Genomic DNA, 17,707 nt, shown 5'->3' with positions numbered 1-17,707 from the left:
TACCATCTCGAAACAAATCGAAATATGATGAATATCGAAAATATTAAAACAACACAAATGAGTTAGCGGAAAATCCTACGTACTACAATATCAATTTCAAATAGCAAATGATAGCAAATAATTATTAATAAGTTAATACAAACATATTAACATTATTTGGAAATAAATTGTATCTACGCAAATCGCAATTTAGTTTTATAGATAAACAATAAAAATAACTGCACAGTACACTTGTTCGACTCGATAGTTATAGCAAAGTAAACAAACCCTTTTAAAACCTTATGTTATTTTGCTTTATCTGTTATTCAAAACTGGCAGCACTGAAATAAGTACAGAAAAGAAAAGAAAGTAAAAAATAAAACTAACATGGCCGTTGGAATGGCGTCATAAATAGATATTCTGACGTTGTTTATGTTTGCGCAAAAATTAATTGAGTTTTTTAAAACTTACGTCATTAATAAGTCAATTTTAATACAATGTAATTTCTGGAAAAAGTGTTAGATAAATTATTTTACAATAATGTGCTAGACGTAGCTGAAAAAAACAATGTCAAACAACACTGTCGGCTCGTCGGGGCATGCTCCCGGCAAAATACGTGGACCTGGTAGACCACCGAAACGCACCTGTACATGGTGCGCTGAAAGTAAAACTCCGCTAAAATATGTATTGCCCACGGAAAATGGGAAAAAGGAATTCTGTTCTGAAACGTGCCTTTCAGAATTCAGACAGGCCTATAGCAAAGGTGCTTGTCTCAATTGTGACAATGTTATTCGAGGTAATGCGCCGTCGAGCAGCAAAAATTTTTGCTCTACATATTGCCTGAATAAATATCAAAAGAAAAATGAAAAGCGAACGTCGTCACCGCAGTCTGGCAACGGAGCAAACGGCTCAGAAAATCATTCAAATAATAATTCGACTGGTTCGTATTACGATATCTATCAGTCTTTCGACTGGAATGAATATATGAAGGAAACAAATAGTGCCGCAGCACCGCAGGAGTGTTTCAAGCAAGCGCCAGTGCCACCCGTGAACGATTTCAAAGTGGATATGAAATTGGAGGCATTAGATCCTCGCAACCTGACTTCTACTTGTATAGCGACTGTCGTAGGTGTTTTGGGACCGCGGCTCCGGTTGAGGCTTGACGGTAGTGATAATAAAAATGATTTTTGGAGGCTTGTGGATGCCGCTGACATTCACACAATCGGTCATTGTGAAAGAAACGATGGTATGCTGCAACCGCCGCTCGGTTTTCGTATGAATGCAAGCAGCTGGCCAATGTTTTTATTGAAGACTCTAAATGGGGCTGAGATGGCGCCCACGAAGGTATTTCAGCCAGAGCCAGAGACTCCTAAAGCAAATTTATTTGTAGTGGGTCAAAAATTAGAAGCAGTTGATAAAAAGAATCCACAGCTTATATGCTGTGCTACCGTGGGAGCTGTAAAAAATGATACAATACATGTGACATTCGATGGTTGGAGGGGTGCATTTGACTATTGGTGCAAATATGATTCAAGAGACATATTTCCGGTTGGGTGGTGTGCCAGGGCTGGTCATCCACTGCAGCCTCCAGGACAAAAGAGTGCCACAGCACCTTCTAGGTAGGTTTTACTTATACAATTAATAATTTAATATTCACGTTATACATTCTGCACTATAATTATCTTGAAATTTTATTATATTATTGATTTAGTATTAAAGCATTGTTTGTGCATAGGTTATTCAGATAAGAAGTCTCTAGTATTTGTTAATGAGAAACAATACTTATAGAAGGAAGGTTGTAATTTAAAACCTTAAATAATAGATGATTCACATGTAGGGTTTTAGTATAATATTGCATCATGAAAACTTTAAAGATGAAGTGCCCTATGGGAAAGGCATAGAAATAGGCATTCCAACTTACACTTGTCCTCTGGTCCAGCAAAGCATCTTTGGCTAGTCTCAGGTCTCCAATGTAATCCGAGGTTGATTATAAACATATATGGATGGCAGAGGCTTACCTTTAGGTGGACTACATGCTTGTTTGTTAGATCTATATCATAAAAGAAAGTGTTCTGACTGTGATTAGTTTGATGATTTATTAATTTAGATATCTGTCTGGTAGAAAATATGTTTAGGGAAGAGGTATGTCAATCCTTAAAATGAGTTTATCAAAAATATTTCCAACATTTTTGTAGTAACCATATTTTACAACAATCTTATAGCTTTTGTATTTTTCAGGTTTAAGTTACGTCCTAGTGGGATACCTAATCCCACATTGCCAGAGTGTGGCTCGACTGGGTCTGGCAACTCTAACAACCCATCAACTCCAACACCAGCAGTGAATGTCCGTTTGCGTATTCGCAGTAGTTGTTCAGGGGGAAGTACTTCATTGCCAAGTACTGTAATGGGACTGGGCCCATCGGGAGCAGCAGAGGCCCTTACAAAGGAACTATTGAGTGTTCACCCTGACCCACCAAGGCTCACTAGAGCGATACTGACAGCTTCCAGTAGCTACTCTAATATAAATAATGTACAGGTATGAAACCATGACTAATGATAATATCCTTTATTTATTTTTTAAGTTAAATAACTTTATGAATTTATAATAATTGTGATTTGCCTTTTTAGGTTTCCACAGGTAGCAAGAATTATTCAGTAAAGGTACCCTCTGAGTTGACAAGTGATGAATTGAAAAATTGGCTCAAATTAGTTTGTGTTGGAGTGGGGTGTTGTGTTGGCATGATAGAGATAGACACAGGAGAGGCTGCTGGCCGGCCTTGTACCCTCTGTGGAGAGTCAACTTCTAACTCGGTTACTTCAGTGGCACCTGTGAAGAGGCCAAAGAGTGTAAGTATTAAAATAGTGTGTTATTTGACTTATCATCATTAAATAAGACATTTTATCTTAGATTTTATAACTACTCATCTATCACAGATCCCAAGTGACTATAAAGTTTATTGCTATTGGGTTTATATGCTGCTAACATATAAATCATATGAATTTAAGCATATTTTTAAAATTCTGTAGTCCTTGTATATTATTTAATCAATGTCAATAAAATGCATTGCCACATATAATGCACCAGAACGTCATCCACGTACAATGAACACTTCTTCTTTTGCTAAAGAAATTTATTTATTTTTGGTGTTTCATCTTTGGGCTCGAACACAAAACTGCGATGCGACGCGATGCGAATTCGCAACGCAGAAAATTGCGATGCGAATTGCTGCGATGCGATATCGTGCGGCGTAGCGTCTCTCAGGGTGACCAACAACAACAACCACTGTGCGATGCGAATCAATTCGCAAGTTCTTGCGATGCGTCGAGGGAGCTCGCAGATTTTTGCGATGCGACGTCGCATCGCAGTTTTGTGTACGAACCCTTAGTCCATGGTTAGGGGGAAGGTGGTGAAAGTTTATTGATGAAGATTTAATCTCAGTTTATTTTATTTCCATTTTATGTAATCTGTCAACCCACACTTGGGAACGTGGGTCCACTATGTATAAACCACTTTTCTTGCCAGCAATGGGATGGTAATGGGTTATTGGTGATAATGATAGATATTTGTTATATTGTTTCTTTGCAAGAATAATGGCACAAGTAAAAGGCAATTTTCCAGGGGAGCTAGTTTAAAATTAAACAATGTTTTTGAGGCGAAATCTTTTATTTAAATGAGAATTAAAAAAATGATAATACAATTATAAGTAGTTATGTATATAACCACTGTTAGGATGTCTTAAAATAAGAAATACTTGGGATTAAATTGTATCTTTAACAGAAAAATGAATCTTGATTTGTGCCATTCTTCTTGCAAAGAAGCAGTATGTCAGCAACAAAGATCACTTAATTAGATAACTTTTTATTTGCAGGAAAGTGGCAGCGAGGGCGGTGTAAATGGGACCGGTGCAGCGGAGTGCGCGGCGGCGGCGGGCGCGGGCTCGGGCGCGGGCGGCAAGCTGGCGCGCGTGTCGCCCGAGCGCGCGGAGCCGGCCTCGTCCACGACGGGCGCGCCGCCGCCGCCCTCGTCCTGCGTGCCGCCCGCCGACTGGTCCGTCGAGGACGTCATCGGGTTCATCGCCGCCGCGGATCAGGCGCTCGCCGCACACGCGGACCTCTTCCGGAAACATGTTAGTATATGATAGGAAGGTGGTAGAACCCCTTGTGGTTCGACTCCGGCGGCACCACCGCCACACCTATTTCTGCCTCCTCAACAGCAGTGTTAAGCACTGCCGCATGGCCGCGCATTTAATGTACCTACTTTACAATTTTTGAACTAAATTCCCTTCTGTTCTACTATTTATTGTACTATTTGTTGTGTTAAAAGGTTAGGATAGGGTTATCAATGTTTGCTAATAGAATAAAATCATAGAACATATAGCAAATAGACTTTAAATGATAAAGGTAGATTTCCCATGCAGTTTCAAGTTGATTTATGACTTCCATGGATTGCATTAGCTAAGTTACCCAAAAATGTACTGTATGTTATACTGTGAACAAATTGGACAACCGCGTACGCCGCTTGGCATGTTGTGCTAACTCCCATTGAAAGTTTTGCTATGAGTGTAAACTTGACTGTATCACTTAAATTACTTAAAAAAAACTTAATAAATTGGGACAAGTAATATAAATATTTACTTCACTTGCAGTTTATTTTTAATTGAATATGTGGTTTCTAAAATAATTGTTTGTTTTGTTTACAGGAAATAGATGGTAAAGCATTGCTGTTGCTGAACTCTGACATGATGATGAAGTACATGGGCCTAAAGCTAGGTCCAGCTTTGAAAATCTGCAATTTGGTAACAAAATTAAAAAATCGCCGACATTATAGCACATAAACATTGTATAATATTATCATAGTTTGCTCTTGGAGTCTTGAAACTGTAAGTTTCGTTTATTGTAGTATGTTGCATATGATTCAAAGTATTCTAATGCATTTTGAATATACATGAATAGCATTGATTTGTGGTTACAGTTTTTATGACTGAATGCATACACTTGAATCTCGAGGACTCATTATATTGAAAAATTAATATGATTTATTTATTTTGAATTTTATTGGACATCAACAAGTTGCAGTAATTTAACAAATGGGATTTATCCCAACCCTGAGAACCCTATAGTATAATAATATATATTTTTAATAATGTTAGAAGTAGTAAATGAGTTATGCAGTCTAAGAATAGAGACTGGCGCCTGCCTCTCATGGATGTGTAATCAAACTCAGATATGATTTAAGTTTTATCTGAGGTTGTTTACTGTTGGGTTGCTGCCTTTGGGGACTAAGTTTGAATGACCCATTGTGTGTTTATTTTAACCTCACTTTTGAAACCAGAACACAGCAGTGCTGTTATTAGGAAGGAATAGGTGTGATGGTGGCCATCACTTCCCATATACACTGCACACGAACATAAGCTACACTACAATACAAAGGTAAGCTATTTGTTAGCTATATATGTGTTACACTTAAACTTCTTACTTTAAGTTAGGACTTCATAAAATTTTTGAGTCATGTATTATATATTTTTGAATGAGTGAAGTTGCATTTAATGTAGTTAGTGCTCATGTTGAATCCTATCAAATAATAATAAAAACAGATATTTTTCGGCTTAACAATTTTAGTTACTTTGATTGTATATAAATAAATAAAATATTGGCTAGTCGTACGTCAAACTATTGCATAGTAGAAAATGGTTTATTATGGTTATAGTACAATCGTCCATACAGTTTCTACACATCTATTTACACATATTTGCTTTATCGAAGTAGACTTCGTCGATGGATGAGATTCTTCGGTGGAAACTGTGTTGACGCGTATGTAAAGAAACATCTAATCCCCTGTACAGAAATTCTATAGTAGACTAGGGTCTTAGTGCCTTTCAATATTTAGGAGTACTTAAACACATTCATTCGGATCATGTAGATAATAAATGCTTGTGTATATTTTAATGTTTATTAATAACTATTTGAGAGTTTGTCAAACGTCGAGAAGTAATATTTTAATGAAATAGTGTTTATTTAATTTTTTTAAATTCATTGACTGTTAAAAAAGCCTTGTTAGTGAGTAAAATGCAGCAAACCAGAACTATAATCGTATGTAACACAAAACCTAATGTCTACCTCCATATCACTGAAGCTTGAAGTAGAAATTACATTTTTAGCATTTAGTTGGGAGAGAATAATGTTAACAATACAACTGCGATTTTCTGATGTAATCCTGTGCTTTTATGTTAAATAAAGACTAGTACTTGGTAATATTTTTTATATATCTATCTATTTTTTTTGTATATCTATCTAACTGTATCAACTCAAAACTAATAACCAGATATGTAGGGGTGTATTTGTAATTTTCTATTTCAACAAATTTTAAACTAATTGCAAGGATGTGATTTCTAATGAACGAGAGTACATTAGCGATGGAAAGTTATTTAGATTCTTACTTAATCAGTCACCATGATTGTATTATTAATAATGTTCCTCTGATGTCTTTTTGTGTGTATAATTGTCGATTTGAATAATTGAATGATGTATAATGATTTTCTTAGATATAATTATAATTTGCCATTTTCAACGGTTATTGTAATGTTTAAACATTTCATAATGTGATATTTTAATGTTATAAATATGTTATGGTGATAAATGATTGATAATATTAAAATTATGTTGAGTTAATACTAAGGTATTATTTTAAGTTTATTCATGACATACTATTATGAGTAGAAGGTTTACAACATTGTGGAGTTGTTGGTGTAAATATTTATTTTTAGTTGGTTTACATTATATTATTTCGCTTTTCATATTTCCCCAGGCTTAAGGTTGACAACTACTGTGTTGAGTTTTTTGAAGTAATGGAGACTCTTATGTTTTGCCAGTCTTAATGTTTCTTTTACAATATTATAACTTCTATGTCACATACAGTTCTATAAGTGCATTGTTATAGTAATGTGTGGTAATAAAGCGGCATAGATATAAAATATTATTATGTAATGTATTTATCAATAATGCATTATGTATCCGTGACAGTTGTTTTCCATAGAGTATATATTTACGTGCGATAATGTATATAATAATATTATAGACAATGGATAAACTTCACATTGCAAAATTTATTATTTTATTACGGTAGAATTTATAATAATTTTATGTACATAGGCAAATAATTGGAAGCAAATGTGTATAATTTAATAAAATTCGAATATTGCAATTTCGTTTTTTATTGTTGAATTAATCTTAAGTTCAAAATAAATATACCAAAATTTTATATAATACATTTTTATTTTTTTACACGATTTTTTACAAGATTTATGTGTCAACCTGCGAACTCCAAATTAAGACAAGAGTGTGATTCAACAGTAGCGATAGTATTTCTTAGGTCTACTTACGGATAGCTCAAAGAGACACCAAGCATAGCGTGTTCTACAGCTTCTAAACTTTAGGCATTGTGGTGGAAGACTTAACGAAACTTGCGAAATGCTATCCAGCCCGACTGCATGCGTCTATCGATTTCGCGATTGAAGTTATTCTTGCCGAGCCTTAGGGTTTGGCCTAAATAAATGTACTCATTGATATTGATCCCAGGTTATATATAGTGAATGGATATATATAGCTTTCAAGCTACTTATCTGGTTGTTTAGCTATCTTGTTCTTCTTTGGCGTAAAGTCACCCTAGGTATTCGACAATAACTCCGAAAATTTCATTTCATTGTAAAATCATAAAGACCTTCATTAGATGTTTATATATTATGAATATAATGAATTTTGTTTGTCAAAGTTGCCGCTATCATATCATTAGGCGTTCGTATATTTGATAGATTAGTAAAGTATCTTTTTAACAACTGTTTCCGGTGACCGTTTAACTAAGTTTGAAATAAACTAATGTGCAAACAGGATGTTCTGTGTAAAATTATATAACACGCTAAAATAGTAAAGTGGGACAGTTGATATAAAGTAGTATGAGTACCTACATTTTGGCAAAGTTTTTTCAAATCTTCCTAATTACCTACGCAATACATATAACGAAAATTTGTATCACTTTCCTCACTTATGAAAACTTATAGAGGTGGAATAAATATACAGTTTTTTAATATCTGCGTTTTAAAGTGACTTATAAATTGCGGGAATTTGTAGGTACCCATTAGATATGATCTCGTAATTTGTCCAAGTTCCTATTTACATGTGAAATATTCATAATTATAATATTTAATACATATAATATATAAATATGAAAATATTAATTGAGACTACTTGACGTGACTTAAATCCATGCAGAAGATATGCGATTACTAAGTAAACTGGGTCAGGTACCTACTTAATTCTTAGGCAGACAATGAATTATATGGGTAGGCAAGTAGCATGATAATTTTGGGGCTCGACTTTACAATTTGAACATGTAGGTGTTCTCTATGTATCTCCCGGTGGTGTTAATATTCTTCTTCTTTCTTCTAATATGATAATAGCGTAGCGTAGATAAAACATTATTATAACGTTAATATGTAAATTTTAAATCGTTAGACTACTGTAAATACCAAAAATGTAGTCGCAAACCGTATATTCATGGGTACTACAAAAATAATACATGTATTTATTTCACAAGTCAGTTGATAAAGCATTTCGAGATAAGTTTGGACAAGAGACAATAAAATGGAAACTGACAAAACTCTTGTCAGATTCCATTTTATCTCATCATTGACGACAAAATATACTCTCAAGCCGTCATTTTTGTGTCACTTCATCACGTTCCGTGAATTACTATAGCCACTATAGCGGCAGTGTTCAGAGAGAGGCGTGGATGCGCGGGCGCAGCACCATAATACAATAACAATTGTGAGATCGCTAGCCAGTCTCTCGTCGTTAGTCAGAGTCAGAGGGCCCGCTATCTCTGTATTTCGATGTGAAATAGGCGCGTGTGATATTTTGCCAGTGGTTCACACCAAGAATTCCATATAATGGAGATGCAGGACCACAAAGAGAGCAATGGTATGTATTTAAATATTTAGTGAAAGTGCAAGCGTTTGTCCAGTTTAATGGCCCCGATATTGCAAATACTGAGGTTGTGGACCTTGGCGTGCAAGCTGTGACACTAACCAAGGATAAGGTGTATTTTTTGTCGCAGGTTTGACCTAGAAATTAAATTAAATATTTTATGATTCAAATTATTTTTGTAAAAGACAAGAACTTATTTTTTAATTTATGATAGTAGGTAGGTACAAGACTAGTTAAATACATTAATCTACATATTTTACTTTTACTATATAGTAGAAGTTATGTTTATAGAAGTAAGATTTACCCTTCTCTTTATTAACAACGTTGTTTTCATCACAAATTTATTACACGTTTTCAATTCTATACGATTACTCAATTCGATTTCGTGCTAAGTAATTTATGATCACAAATATTTCTTTGTAATATTATTTCTCTGTACCTATATTACCTAAGTGTTACTTTACTTTCTCCACGATGTTGATATGTCACAAATGATGTTTTTTTGGTAAATAATATTTAGTTGGTTAGTTCCCACCTTTTTCAACGTAAATAACATAAATAATTCTTATGGAGGTACCTATATTCAGAGTTAAACCAATTTTTATTTTCTGGTTAAACTTAGTTCCATTTTTAATTTATTCGTTTAATAGTTTGTTCCTAGTTTAAGATACTTGGTCAAGTATCGTAAAGTCATGGTTATGAGGTCAAAATACTTGCTATACCGAAAAGAATAGTACCTAAATAAAATTTCATAACATGTAATTCAAAATAAAGACATAGTACATATTTTATGTTTGAATAGATAATAATAATTAATGCGATAGGTAAAAAGTTCATTCGCAGGTGCAGGTTTTTCTGAGAAAGACCCACCAAATAATAAAATTCCATTTTTATTCAATTCTGCATTTGATAAATACCTAAACTTTAAAAATTGACCGCTCGTGATGATAAACAGACGGCGTTCATGGTTATTTTATATACCTACCTTATACGAAATTTAACCTATAATAATTTAAATATGTTTGTATCTAAGTAGATACAGTTGAAGTTTGAAGTTAATCTTTCATAACCATGTGATAAGTTTTTTTCTTTTTTTTTTTATTTTTAATTTAAAGTGGGATTTTTTCGCTGGGCGAACACATCATCCCGTACAAACAAACTATTAAGTGATAAGTGAATAAGCAGATATATACATATTTTAGGTGTACTTATGTACTTACCAAAATATCATGCACATTCAAGGACCATACTATGGCACTTAACACATAACGCAGGTTATTGATGTGCCTATTAATATGTTTGATGTTAAGATATGAATATTTGATTAGCTTTGTGTCATCTCTGAATTTTTTTTTATCTTTCAGTAGAAATCTCATCAAAATCTGTAGGCAATAGTTTTCGGGATGAACTTGCAGGGACAAAAATTTTAAGGCCTATTCTTGTGTTATCGTAACGTAACTACAAATACCTAAGCAAATTAAATATTATAAGGGTAGGTACACCCCAGGTCACCAGACATCAGTAGGTATAACTCATAAACTTACATTTTTTTCGCTACGCAACTCTAATTATTATTTTATATAAATAAGGTCGTGTCAGGGACGGGCCGGAATGTCTATTTATTGTAAGTTCGATATATTATAATTAATTATAATAATCGTATTTTCTATATCTGTATAATTCATTAGTAAAGAAGTAATGAATATTTTTTTGACCCAGAATTTCATTGTTCATATTTAGCAATGAAATCCTCATCGTTAGCGCTCGTTAAGTCGTTATCGCCGTAATTAGTCAGAACAGAAAAATCTCTAAATAAGTACTCCTAGAAACTTGCATTAAATATAAATTTATATGGTTTTATTTTTAAGTTAACAAATACCAGTTTTAATTTTTTTGCTACGATCAATAATTAATCTGGATAAATAAACTGTTTACTTGAAAATATACTGATAATAGGTATCTATTTTTTGTGATCCTAACAATATGGGAAGATAAGAAGACACGTAGGTACCACACATGTTGATTATGTAGGAAAATAATAAAAGTATGTTATGGCAGATAGAAGATTTATTGGACAAGGTGTATTAAAATAACAATAGATTGTTAAATTTCTAGCATTGCTTGTACTTATGTCTAAATGGTTATTTATCTATAGAAGTACTTTTTCCTTTCAGGTACAAAACCCACTGGCCCAGTATCTACTCCAAACCAAGATTTCATTCAAAAAGTGACTGGTGGATTCGGTCGATATCAATTATGTCTATGTCTCCTTATTTTTTTAAGCAAATTTCCTGTGGCGTTTCACCAAATGGCCATAATTTTCTTAGCCCCTAAAGTAGACTACACTTGTCCAGGCTTAGAAAAGGCGATATGCCCGTGTCCTAATCCACAGTACAATACCTCCATATTTACGTCAACTATAGTCACAGAATGGGACTTGATATGTGACAGAAAATGGTTAACTAGTTTTACACAAACATTATTTCAATTGGGAACTCTGCTCGGCAGCGTTATATTCGGAATGGCCTCTGACAGGTACTATCTACATTACACTACATTACCACTTTACGTGATGTGTTAATTTTTAATGTTAACTACTACCTTGAAACGATTATAGTTAATAATCTTAATTTTTAGATACGGGAGAAAAAAACCATTACTCGTAGCGGTGGTATTGCAAGTTACGATGGGAGTAGCAGCTGCTCACATGCCGGATTACTGGTCATTCACATTTATCCGATTTTTGGTCGGAATGTCCGTTGGGGGTACCATGGTTATAGGATTTGTCATAGTTATGGAATTTGTTGGAACTCAATACAGAGATGTTGTGTCAGCGCTGTACCAATCTCCATTTAATTTAGGGCACATGTCATTGCCTGTTTTTGGATATTTCTTTAGAAACTATTCGCAGTTCCAACTCTCAATTTCAATACCTCCGATTCTGTTGCTGTCATACTTCTTCCTCGTACCGGAAACACCAAGATGGTTAATTGCTGTGAAGCGGACCGATGAAGCGATTCACGTTTTAGAGCGTGTTGCTAAAGTGTAAGATTGATTTCTATTGCAAGTGTATAATAAGAAATAATTTTATTAAACGACACCTTGAGAGATCTTCAATTATTTTTTTCTTTACAGAAATAAGCGACCCACCGAGAACATTAGAGCGTATGTTGAAGCGTACCAGGAATCTGTAGAAAAGAGCAAGCTGAAAAAAGGAAACATTTTAGATTTATTCCGCACTCCAAATATGCGAAAGAATATACTAGCCATGTCGTTCAACTGGTTAACATGCAGCTATTGTTTCTATGGTGTCTCACAATATGTGGGGCAGCTAAGCGGCAACATATTCGTGAATGTGGCAGCAAGCGCTAGCGTCACTCTCTTGGGAACGTTTCTATCCATTCCTTTGATGAAACTAATCGGCAGGAGGACCATTGTGATTGTATTTAATTTTATTTGTGCCGTCTGTTTACTCGCGTTGTGCGTTATGCCTGAAGGTGTGGGATCGGTTGTTTGCGCGAGTGTTGGCGTAGTTGCTAGTTTTATTGTGTTCGTAGTTGTTTATTTGTACTGTACTGAAATGTTCCCTACGGTCGTTCGTAACGCCGCATTAGGGTTCTCATCTATGATGGCGAGAGTGGGTTCCATGATTGCTCCTTTCGTTATAGAAATGGGAGATATAGCTGTCTGGATGCCTCCATTGGGGTTCGCAATTCTGCCCCTTATTGCAGCTGGTGTTACATTTGTATTGCCAGAAACTAAAGGCTGTGAATTAATGACCACTATTGAGGAAGGAGAACAGTTTGGTCGAAAAAAAGATGATAAGAAGTAATAATTTCTTGTAATTTTTGATATCTAATGCTTGTAAATATTGTTGATATAAAATATTGTTTTAGAACTTTGTTACGTATTTTATTTTCCATGCGCGTAATTATAATCTTCAAAAAAGTTGTCTTCGATATTAAATGTTTCGATTTTGTGCAAATGAAAAAAAAAAATTACCTAGGATTATTTTATTACAGGGAAACTTCATCGGACTGCAATACTGTACCTACTATGTCATGACAAGCAGACAATTAAATCAAATTAATTCTGTAGGTCTATAATTCTATATTATGTATCTATATACTATAACAACGTCTCATACTTCTGTAGGTGTATTACGTTTTAGTTGTTGTTGAGAAATGGTTAGATAAAGAAATGTAAGATCTGCAAGATTACATCATTATATTAATATTGATAAGAAGATAAAGTTTGTATCGTTTTCTAGATAGGCTAAGATGTTTGGCATTATCCTATATTTTTATCAATGTGAAATAAAAGCCTGTTTTGAAAACAAATTTAATTGTGGTTTCGTAATAAAATCTATCGCAGCACAAAATTTTGAGTCGTGGCCAAGTACAAATCGAAGTCGTACTCGGTTTCGTACCACCATTCCTTTTATATTCGTCTGTTTTGTAATTATGGCAGCCATAGTAGTAAATGCATTGTGAAAATTTAAAATATCTTAATATTGCGGTTAAATAGTACAAAAAATGCTGGAAATACCTACTACTTTTTACTGGTTACCCACGTTTTTACCCTTTCGATACGGAACCCTAAAAATAGTTTCGGTCTCGTTTGCTTTGCAGCACCGCAACGTTTTATGTTCGCCAATTATACTTATTAATGAATCTGTTATATGATAGATACATCAACCAATTATAATGATTAATTAAAACGGCACATTATCATTGTTTACTTACGTAAAAGATAATTAATGTAAGAGACAGGAAAAACAAGTAAATAACAAATAATAAATTGTGACCCCAATATATTAGGAACTTTAATAGAAGCAACTTTACCACGAACAAATAAAACAATATTTCTCAGTTTATTTTTTTACACACACAATTTTTGTGATAGAATTCTATCTATAATAGAGGTAAGTACGTACCGTACTACAGGTAAATATAGCACGTGTTATAATTTAGATAATTGCACTTAGGTATAATTATATTAAGGTAAACTGTCACATAATATAAATGTATTGAGATATCATTATCACAAGTGTTATACCTACTACTAATTTTATATACATAGTAATATTGCATCAGATAGCAGTATCAGCGCCGTATGACCGGCCCTCCTCCGGCCTTTGACACCGAGTATTGTTTACAATTTAAGCGACATTTTAATATGGTTGACCATAAAATAAAACCATAATTGGTTTGCATAAAAAATCACCGATGTTGTAACGTCTCTCATAATATGTAGGTTCTTATTATATCTTATAGGTATATCTTTTGTTTACGAGGAAAAAACTTCGAAACTTCTTCCTGACCTTTTACGTGAGAATTCGGGTTATGTAGTAATTCGTTTGGGGTTACTACTGCGGATACTCAGGTGCTTTTGCATCAAGATGTTGAAAGTAATGTACTACGGCACTAAAAAAGTCGTATTTAATACAAAAGAAACAACATGATATTTTACAACTAAATTCACATCGTTCATTAAAACACAATCAATTTGGCTAAAGGGACCGTAAAGTAAGGAGGTAAGCAGACTATAAATTTACAGCAACTTCTAGCTGCAACTGCTGTACAGCCGTTGTCAAGTTAATGTTCATTTCGTAACGTATTGAAGCAAGTATCGATCAATAACCAATTAAAGTAGCCAGTCAGAATGCACTGGATTTATTATAGTTTTATTACAAAGTGTTACAAAATTAAATATCATTTTTTTTGCAAAAAAAGTGTACTTACGACAGGGCAAAAATAGGTCATCGAATAATATCCAGCAATTGCATTTTTATAATATATGTATATCGTTTAAAAGTGTTTATCTTCAAGAATAAACACTTTATGCTGTAACACAATACCACTTAAAAGAGGGATAAGGTAAAGCCTTTTACTTACGTTGATAATACAAAATATTATATTGATGTTACAACATTCACAAACTTGGACATCACCCTGGTCAAAACTGGTCAAAAATGCAAATTAAATGCACGCATTTTTCTCATTTTGTACTTTTTGATATTAAAAGGTGCATAAAGGTATTATAAAAAATATTATAGTTCCTATATTAATATTATGTAAAGATGTGGTGATTTTTGCTGTGGAATGTTGACTCAAGTTATGATAGCGCAATTCTTTACTCACCTACACGGCAACTAATAGATACATAACTATAAGTTTAATTAAACTCTAACTTGAAACAAATACTAACTGAATGCCACGTCTTGAAATTAATTACTTAAATATATTAAATAGTGTATAGTTTATTATGAGTTATCTGTAATATAGCGGCTAACGTTTATATATTATATATTATACCAAACTCGTTATACATCTATATAAATATATTTTATTAATTTTCTAAAGTAGGTAAGTTCTCGCAAAGTTAGCTTGTGTAAATCATATAATACACTGGTACAGTATCTTTATAAATGATTAGAACATACCTTTAATTTAATGTAGCAGCAAGTCCAAATCAAAGTTTCAAGTAGGCTTTGAACTATCAAATAAAGTGAAAATAATGTAATGTCGAAGTTTGAGGAATTATAATTTGTTTTCTTAATTTTTTGAATAATTAATAATGCCGCTCATAAGTTCTATTATGGGGAATTTCGGAAAATACCACTTGTGGTTGTGTTTTATAATATTTATGAGTAAGTTTGGAGTTGCTTTTCATCAAATGGCGATAATTTTTTTAGCTCCACCTGTTTCTTTCACTTGTCCAAATAACAATGAGTGCTGCGAACGGCCTGTATATAACATGACAACATTTAGTAAGACAATTGTTACGGAATGGAATCTTATATGCGGACGTTCATGGTTAAAAGACTTGAATCAAGCACTTTTTCAATTTGGAGTTCTGAGTGGGAGTTTATTGTTTGGCGTTGCTTCAGATAGGTATGATCTTGCAGTTTTTAGATTATTTACATAATACATAGTTGTTGCTTTATGAATTCCTTGCGGAAAAGGTTAAAAATCATAACATGATGCAGAAAACTATTTTCTGTATAAGGTAATCAACAGCATTATAAATGGTTTTTCGTAAGGAAAAATACCGTATTACCTTTACTGGAAAAGTTGCAACTATTTAAATTATTTCCTTATCAACAGATTTGGAAGACGCCCTGCCTTAATTGTCGCGGTGGTAATGGAAATATTTTTGGGAATAATGACATCGTTCCTTCCTGATTTCTGGAGTTTTACCATAGTCAGAATGATCTTGGGTGCTTCCGTGGGTGGCATAATGGTCGTCGGTTTTGTTATTGTCATGGAGTATGTTGGCAATATATACAGAGATATCGTGTCTTCTCTATTTCATGTACCATTCACTGTAGGTCATATTTTCTTGGGCTATTTTGGATATCTGATAAGGGATTACTCTTATTTTCAATTGGGTATATCTGTGGTAAATATCTTTCTGTTCCTCTACATTTGCATCCTACCTGAATCCCCGAGATGGTTACTAGTAATGAATAAAACTGCTCAAGCGGCAAAACTTCTTGAAAACGTTGCAAGAATGTGAGTGTTTTAAGTAGATGTTTAATTTTTTTCTTCGAATTTTTATAATGTTAAAGTTTGAAAATGTACTTTTACGTAAATGATCTTTGTTATCTTCCTATGGACAAAATTATGTTTAATTTCATCCAATTCAAGTCCAAATTGCTTAATGTTTATGTAACAGGTGAACATACAGTCCCCCAAATAAATAATAGCTAATTGATTAGTGGTTATAAATATAAACATAATAAAATATCGTTAAGGTACCAACTTAAGTACAATATTTTTTACAGTAACAACCTTTCTACCGAGAATATTCAACAACAAATGGAATTATACCAATTAAAATACGTGAGCGAAAAAGGAAGGAAAAAAGGAAATATAATTGACCTTTTTCGAAATCCAAACTTGAGGAAGAACATGATTGTAATGTCCTTTACGTGGCTTGTGAGCAGCTACTGTTTCTACGGCGTTTCGCATTACATAAGCCACTTAACTGGCGATATTTATGTCAACGTAATTGCAAGTGGCAGCGTATGTTTGCTCGCATGTGTGACTGTGATACCACTCATGAAGATGACCCGACGAAGACCTTTGATAGTGGCTTCAAATGTTTTAGCCAGTATAAGCCTCCTTTCGATAGCTCTTATGCCTGAAGGACGGGGATCTATCATTGTAGGATGCGTGGGAATTTTCTTTAGCTTTATGGTATTTGTAGTTGCTTACTTATACTGTTCAGAAATGTTTCCGACCGTAGTGAGGAATGCTGCAATAGGTTTTTCTTCGATGATGGCTCGGCTAGGTGCAATGATTGCGCCATTTGTGGTGGGCTTTAGACCGTATGGAATGTGGTGCGCTCCTGTTGCTTTTGGTATTTTTCCACTAATAGCTGCTGCATTATGTTTATTATTGCCGGAGACTAAAAATTGCGAACTATTAATGACCATTGAGGAAGGTGAAGCTTTTGGAAAAAGACCTGATAGGTCTATGGGCCGTAATGCCGATGTGCAAATGCAGGAAGTCACTTAGAGTTATTAGATTATTCACAAAAAATCTAGATATAATTGATTATTTTAATTATTTCTAATGTAAACAAAAGGTAAATCTTCATTAAGTAAGTGCATAATTAAAAATAGTGTAGAACAATGCGTTCCTTATTGTTTACTACTGAATTATTTTAGTTATATCAATAGTAGAAATTAAAATATTGAAAACTTAATAAATTTAATTTCAAATAAATATGTTTTTGTTAG

The 17,707-nt window shown here is 33.7% G+C and overlaps 3 protein-coding genes across 3 annotated transcripts; all 3 read left to right on the top strand.

The window, feature by feature from the left end:
• The first annotated feature begins 340 nt into the window (after positions 1-340).
• Positions 341-7,180, top strand: Scm (Polycomb protein Scm). Its single transcript, XM_073076691.1, has 5 exons — positions 341-1,598; positions 2,218-2,515; positions 2,608-2,826; positions 3,849-4,106; positions 4,680-7,180. The coding sequence occupies exons 1-5, from the start codon at positions 547-549 to the stop codon at positions 4,812-4,814; spliced, it is 1,962 nt and encodes a 653-aa protein (XP_072932792.1). The 5' UTR covers positions 341-546; the 3' UTR covers positions 4,815-7,180.
• Positions 7,181-8,728: 1,548 nt separating this feature from the next.
• Positions 8,729-12,860, top strand: LOC140744954 (organic cation transporter protein). The gene is made up of 4 exons (XM_073076683.1): positions 8,729-8,952; positions 11,133-11,493; positions 11,596-12,003; positions 12,094-12,860. The coding sequence occupies exons 1-4, from the start codon at positions 8,922-8,924 to the stop codon at positions 12,788-12,790; spliced, it is 1,497 nt and encodes a 498-aa protein (XP_072932784.1). The 5' UTR covers positions 8,729-8,921; the 3' UTR covers positions 12,791-12,860.
• A 2,458-nt stretch (positions 12,861-15,318) lies between these two features.
• LOC140744956 (organic cation transporter protein) lies at positions 15,319-17,636 on the top strand. Its single transcript, XM_073076686.1, has 3 exons — positions 15,319-15,854; positions 16,068-16,475; positions 16,748-17,636. Exons 1-3 carry the CDS (start codon positions 15,538-15,540, stop codon positions 17,481-17,483), a joined length of 1,461 nt encoding a protein of 486 aa, XP_072932787.1. The 5' UTR covers positions 15,319-15,537; the 3' UTR covers positions 17,484-17,636.
• Positions 17,637-17,707: the final 71 nt, after the last annotated feature.

Source organism: Epargyreus clarus, unplaced genomic scaffold (genome assembly GCF_041222505.1).
Source record: "Epargyreus clarus isolate Ecla_fem2 unplaced genomic scaffold, WU_Ecla_fem_2.2 ptg000009l, whole genome shotgun sequence".
Classification (NCBI taxonomy): domain Eukaryota; kingdom Metazoa; phylum Arthropoda; class Insecta; order Lepidoptera; family Hesperiidae; genus Epargyreus; species Epargyreus clarus.
Note: the sequence above shows the minus strand (reverse complement) of the source record. Positions and strands in the feature narration are given on the sequence as shown.

Bases quoted from the DNA above. Each gene is read 5' to 3' on its own strand.
- Scm (XM_073076691.1), top strand. From the start codon at position 547: ATGTCAAACAACACTGTCGGCTCGTCGGGGCATGCTCCCGGCAAAATA. The intron at 1,599-2,217 runs GTAGGTTTTACT...TGTATTTTTCAG, and splicing joins AGTGCCACAGCACCTTCTAG to GTTTAAGTTACGTCCTAGTG. The intron at 2,516-2,607 runs GTATGAAACCAT...TTGCCTTTTTAG, and splicing joins CTAATATAAATAATGTACAG to GTTTCCACAGGTAGCAAGAA.
- LOC140744954 (XM_073076683.1), top strand. From the start codon at position 8,922: ATGGAGATGCAGGACCACAAAGAGAGCAATG. The intron at 11,494-11,595 runs GTACTATCTACA...CTTAATTTTTAG, and splicing joins TTCGGAATGGCCTCTGACAG to ATACGGGAGAAAAAAACCAT. The intron at 12,004-12,093 runs GTAAGATTGATT...TTTTCTTTACAG, and splicing joins TTAGAGCGTGTTGCTAAAGT to AAATAAGCGACCCACCGAGA.
- LOC140744956 (XM_073076686.1), top strand. From the start codon at position 15,538: ATGCCGCTCATAAGTTCTATTATGGGGAATTTCGGAAAATACCACTTG. The intron at 15,855-16,067 runs GTATGATCTTGC...CCTTATCAACAG, and splicing joins TTTGGCGTTGCTTCAGATAG to ATTTGGAAGACGCCCTGCCT. The intron at 16,476-16,747 runs GTGAGTGTTTTA...TATTTTTTACAG, and splicing joins CTTGAAAACGTTGCAAGAAT to TAACAACCTTTCTACCGAGA.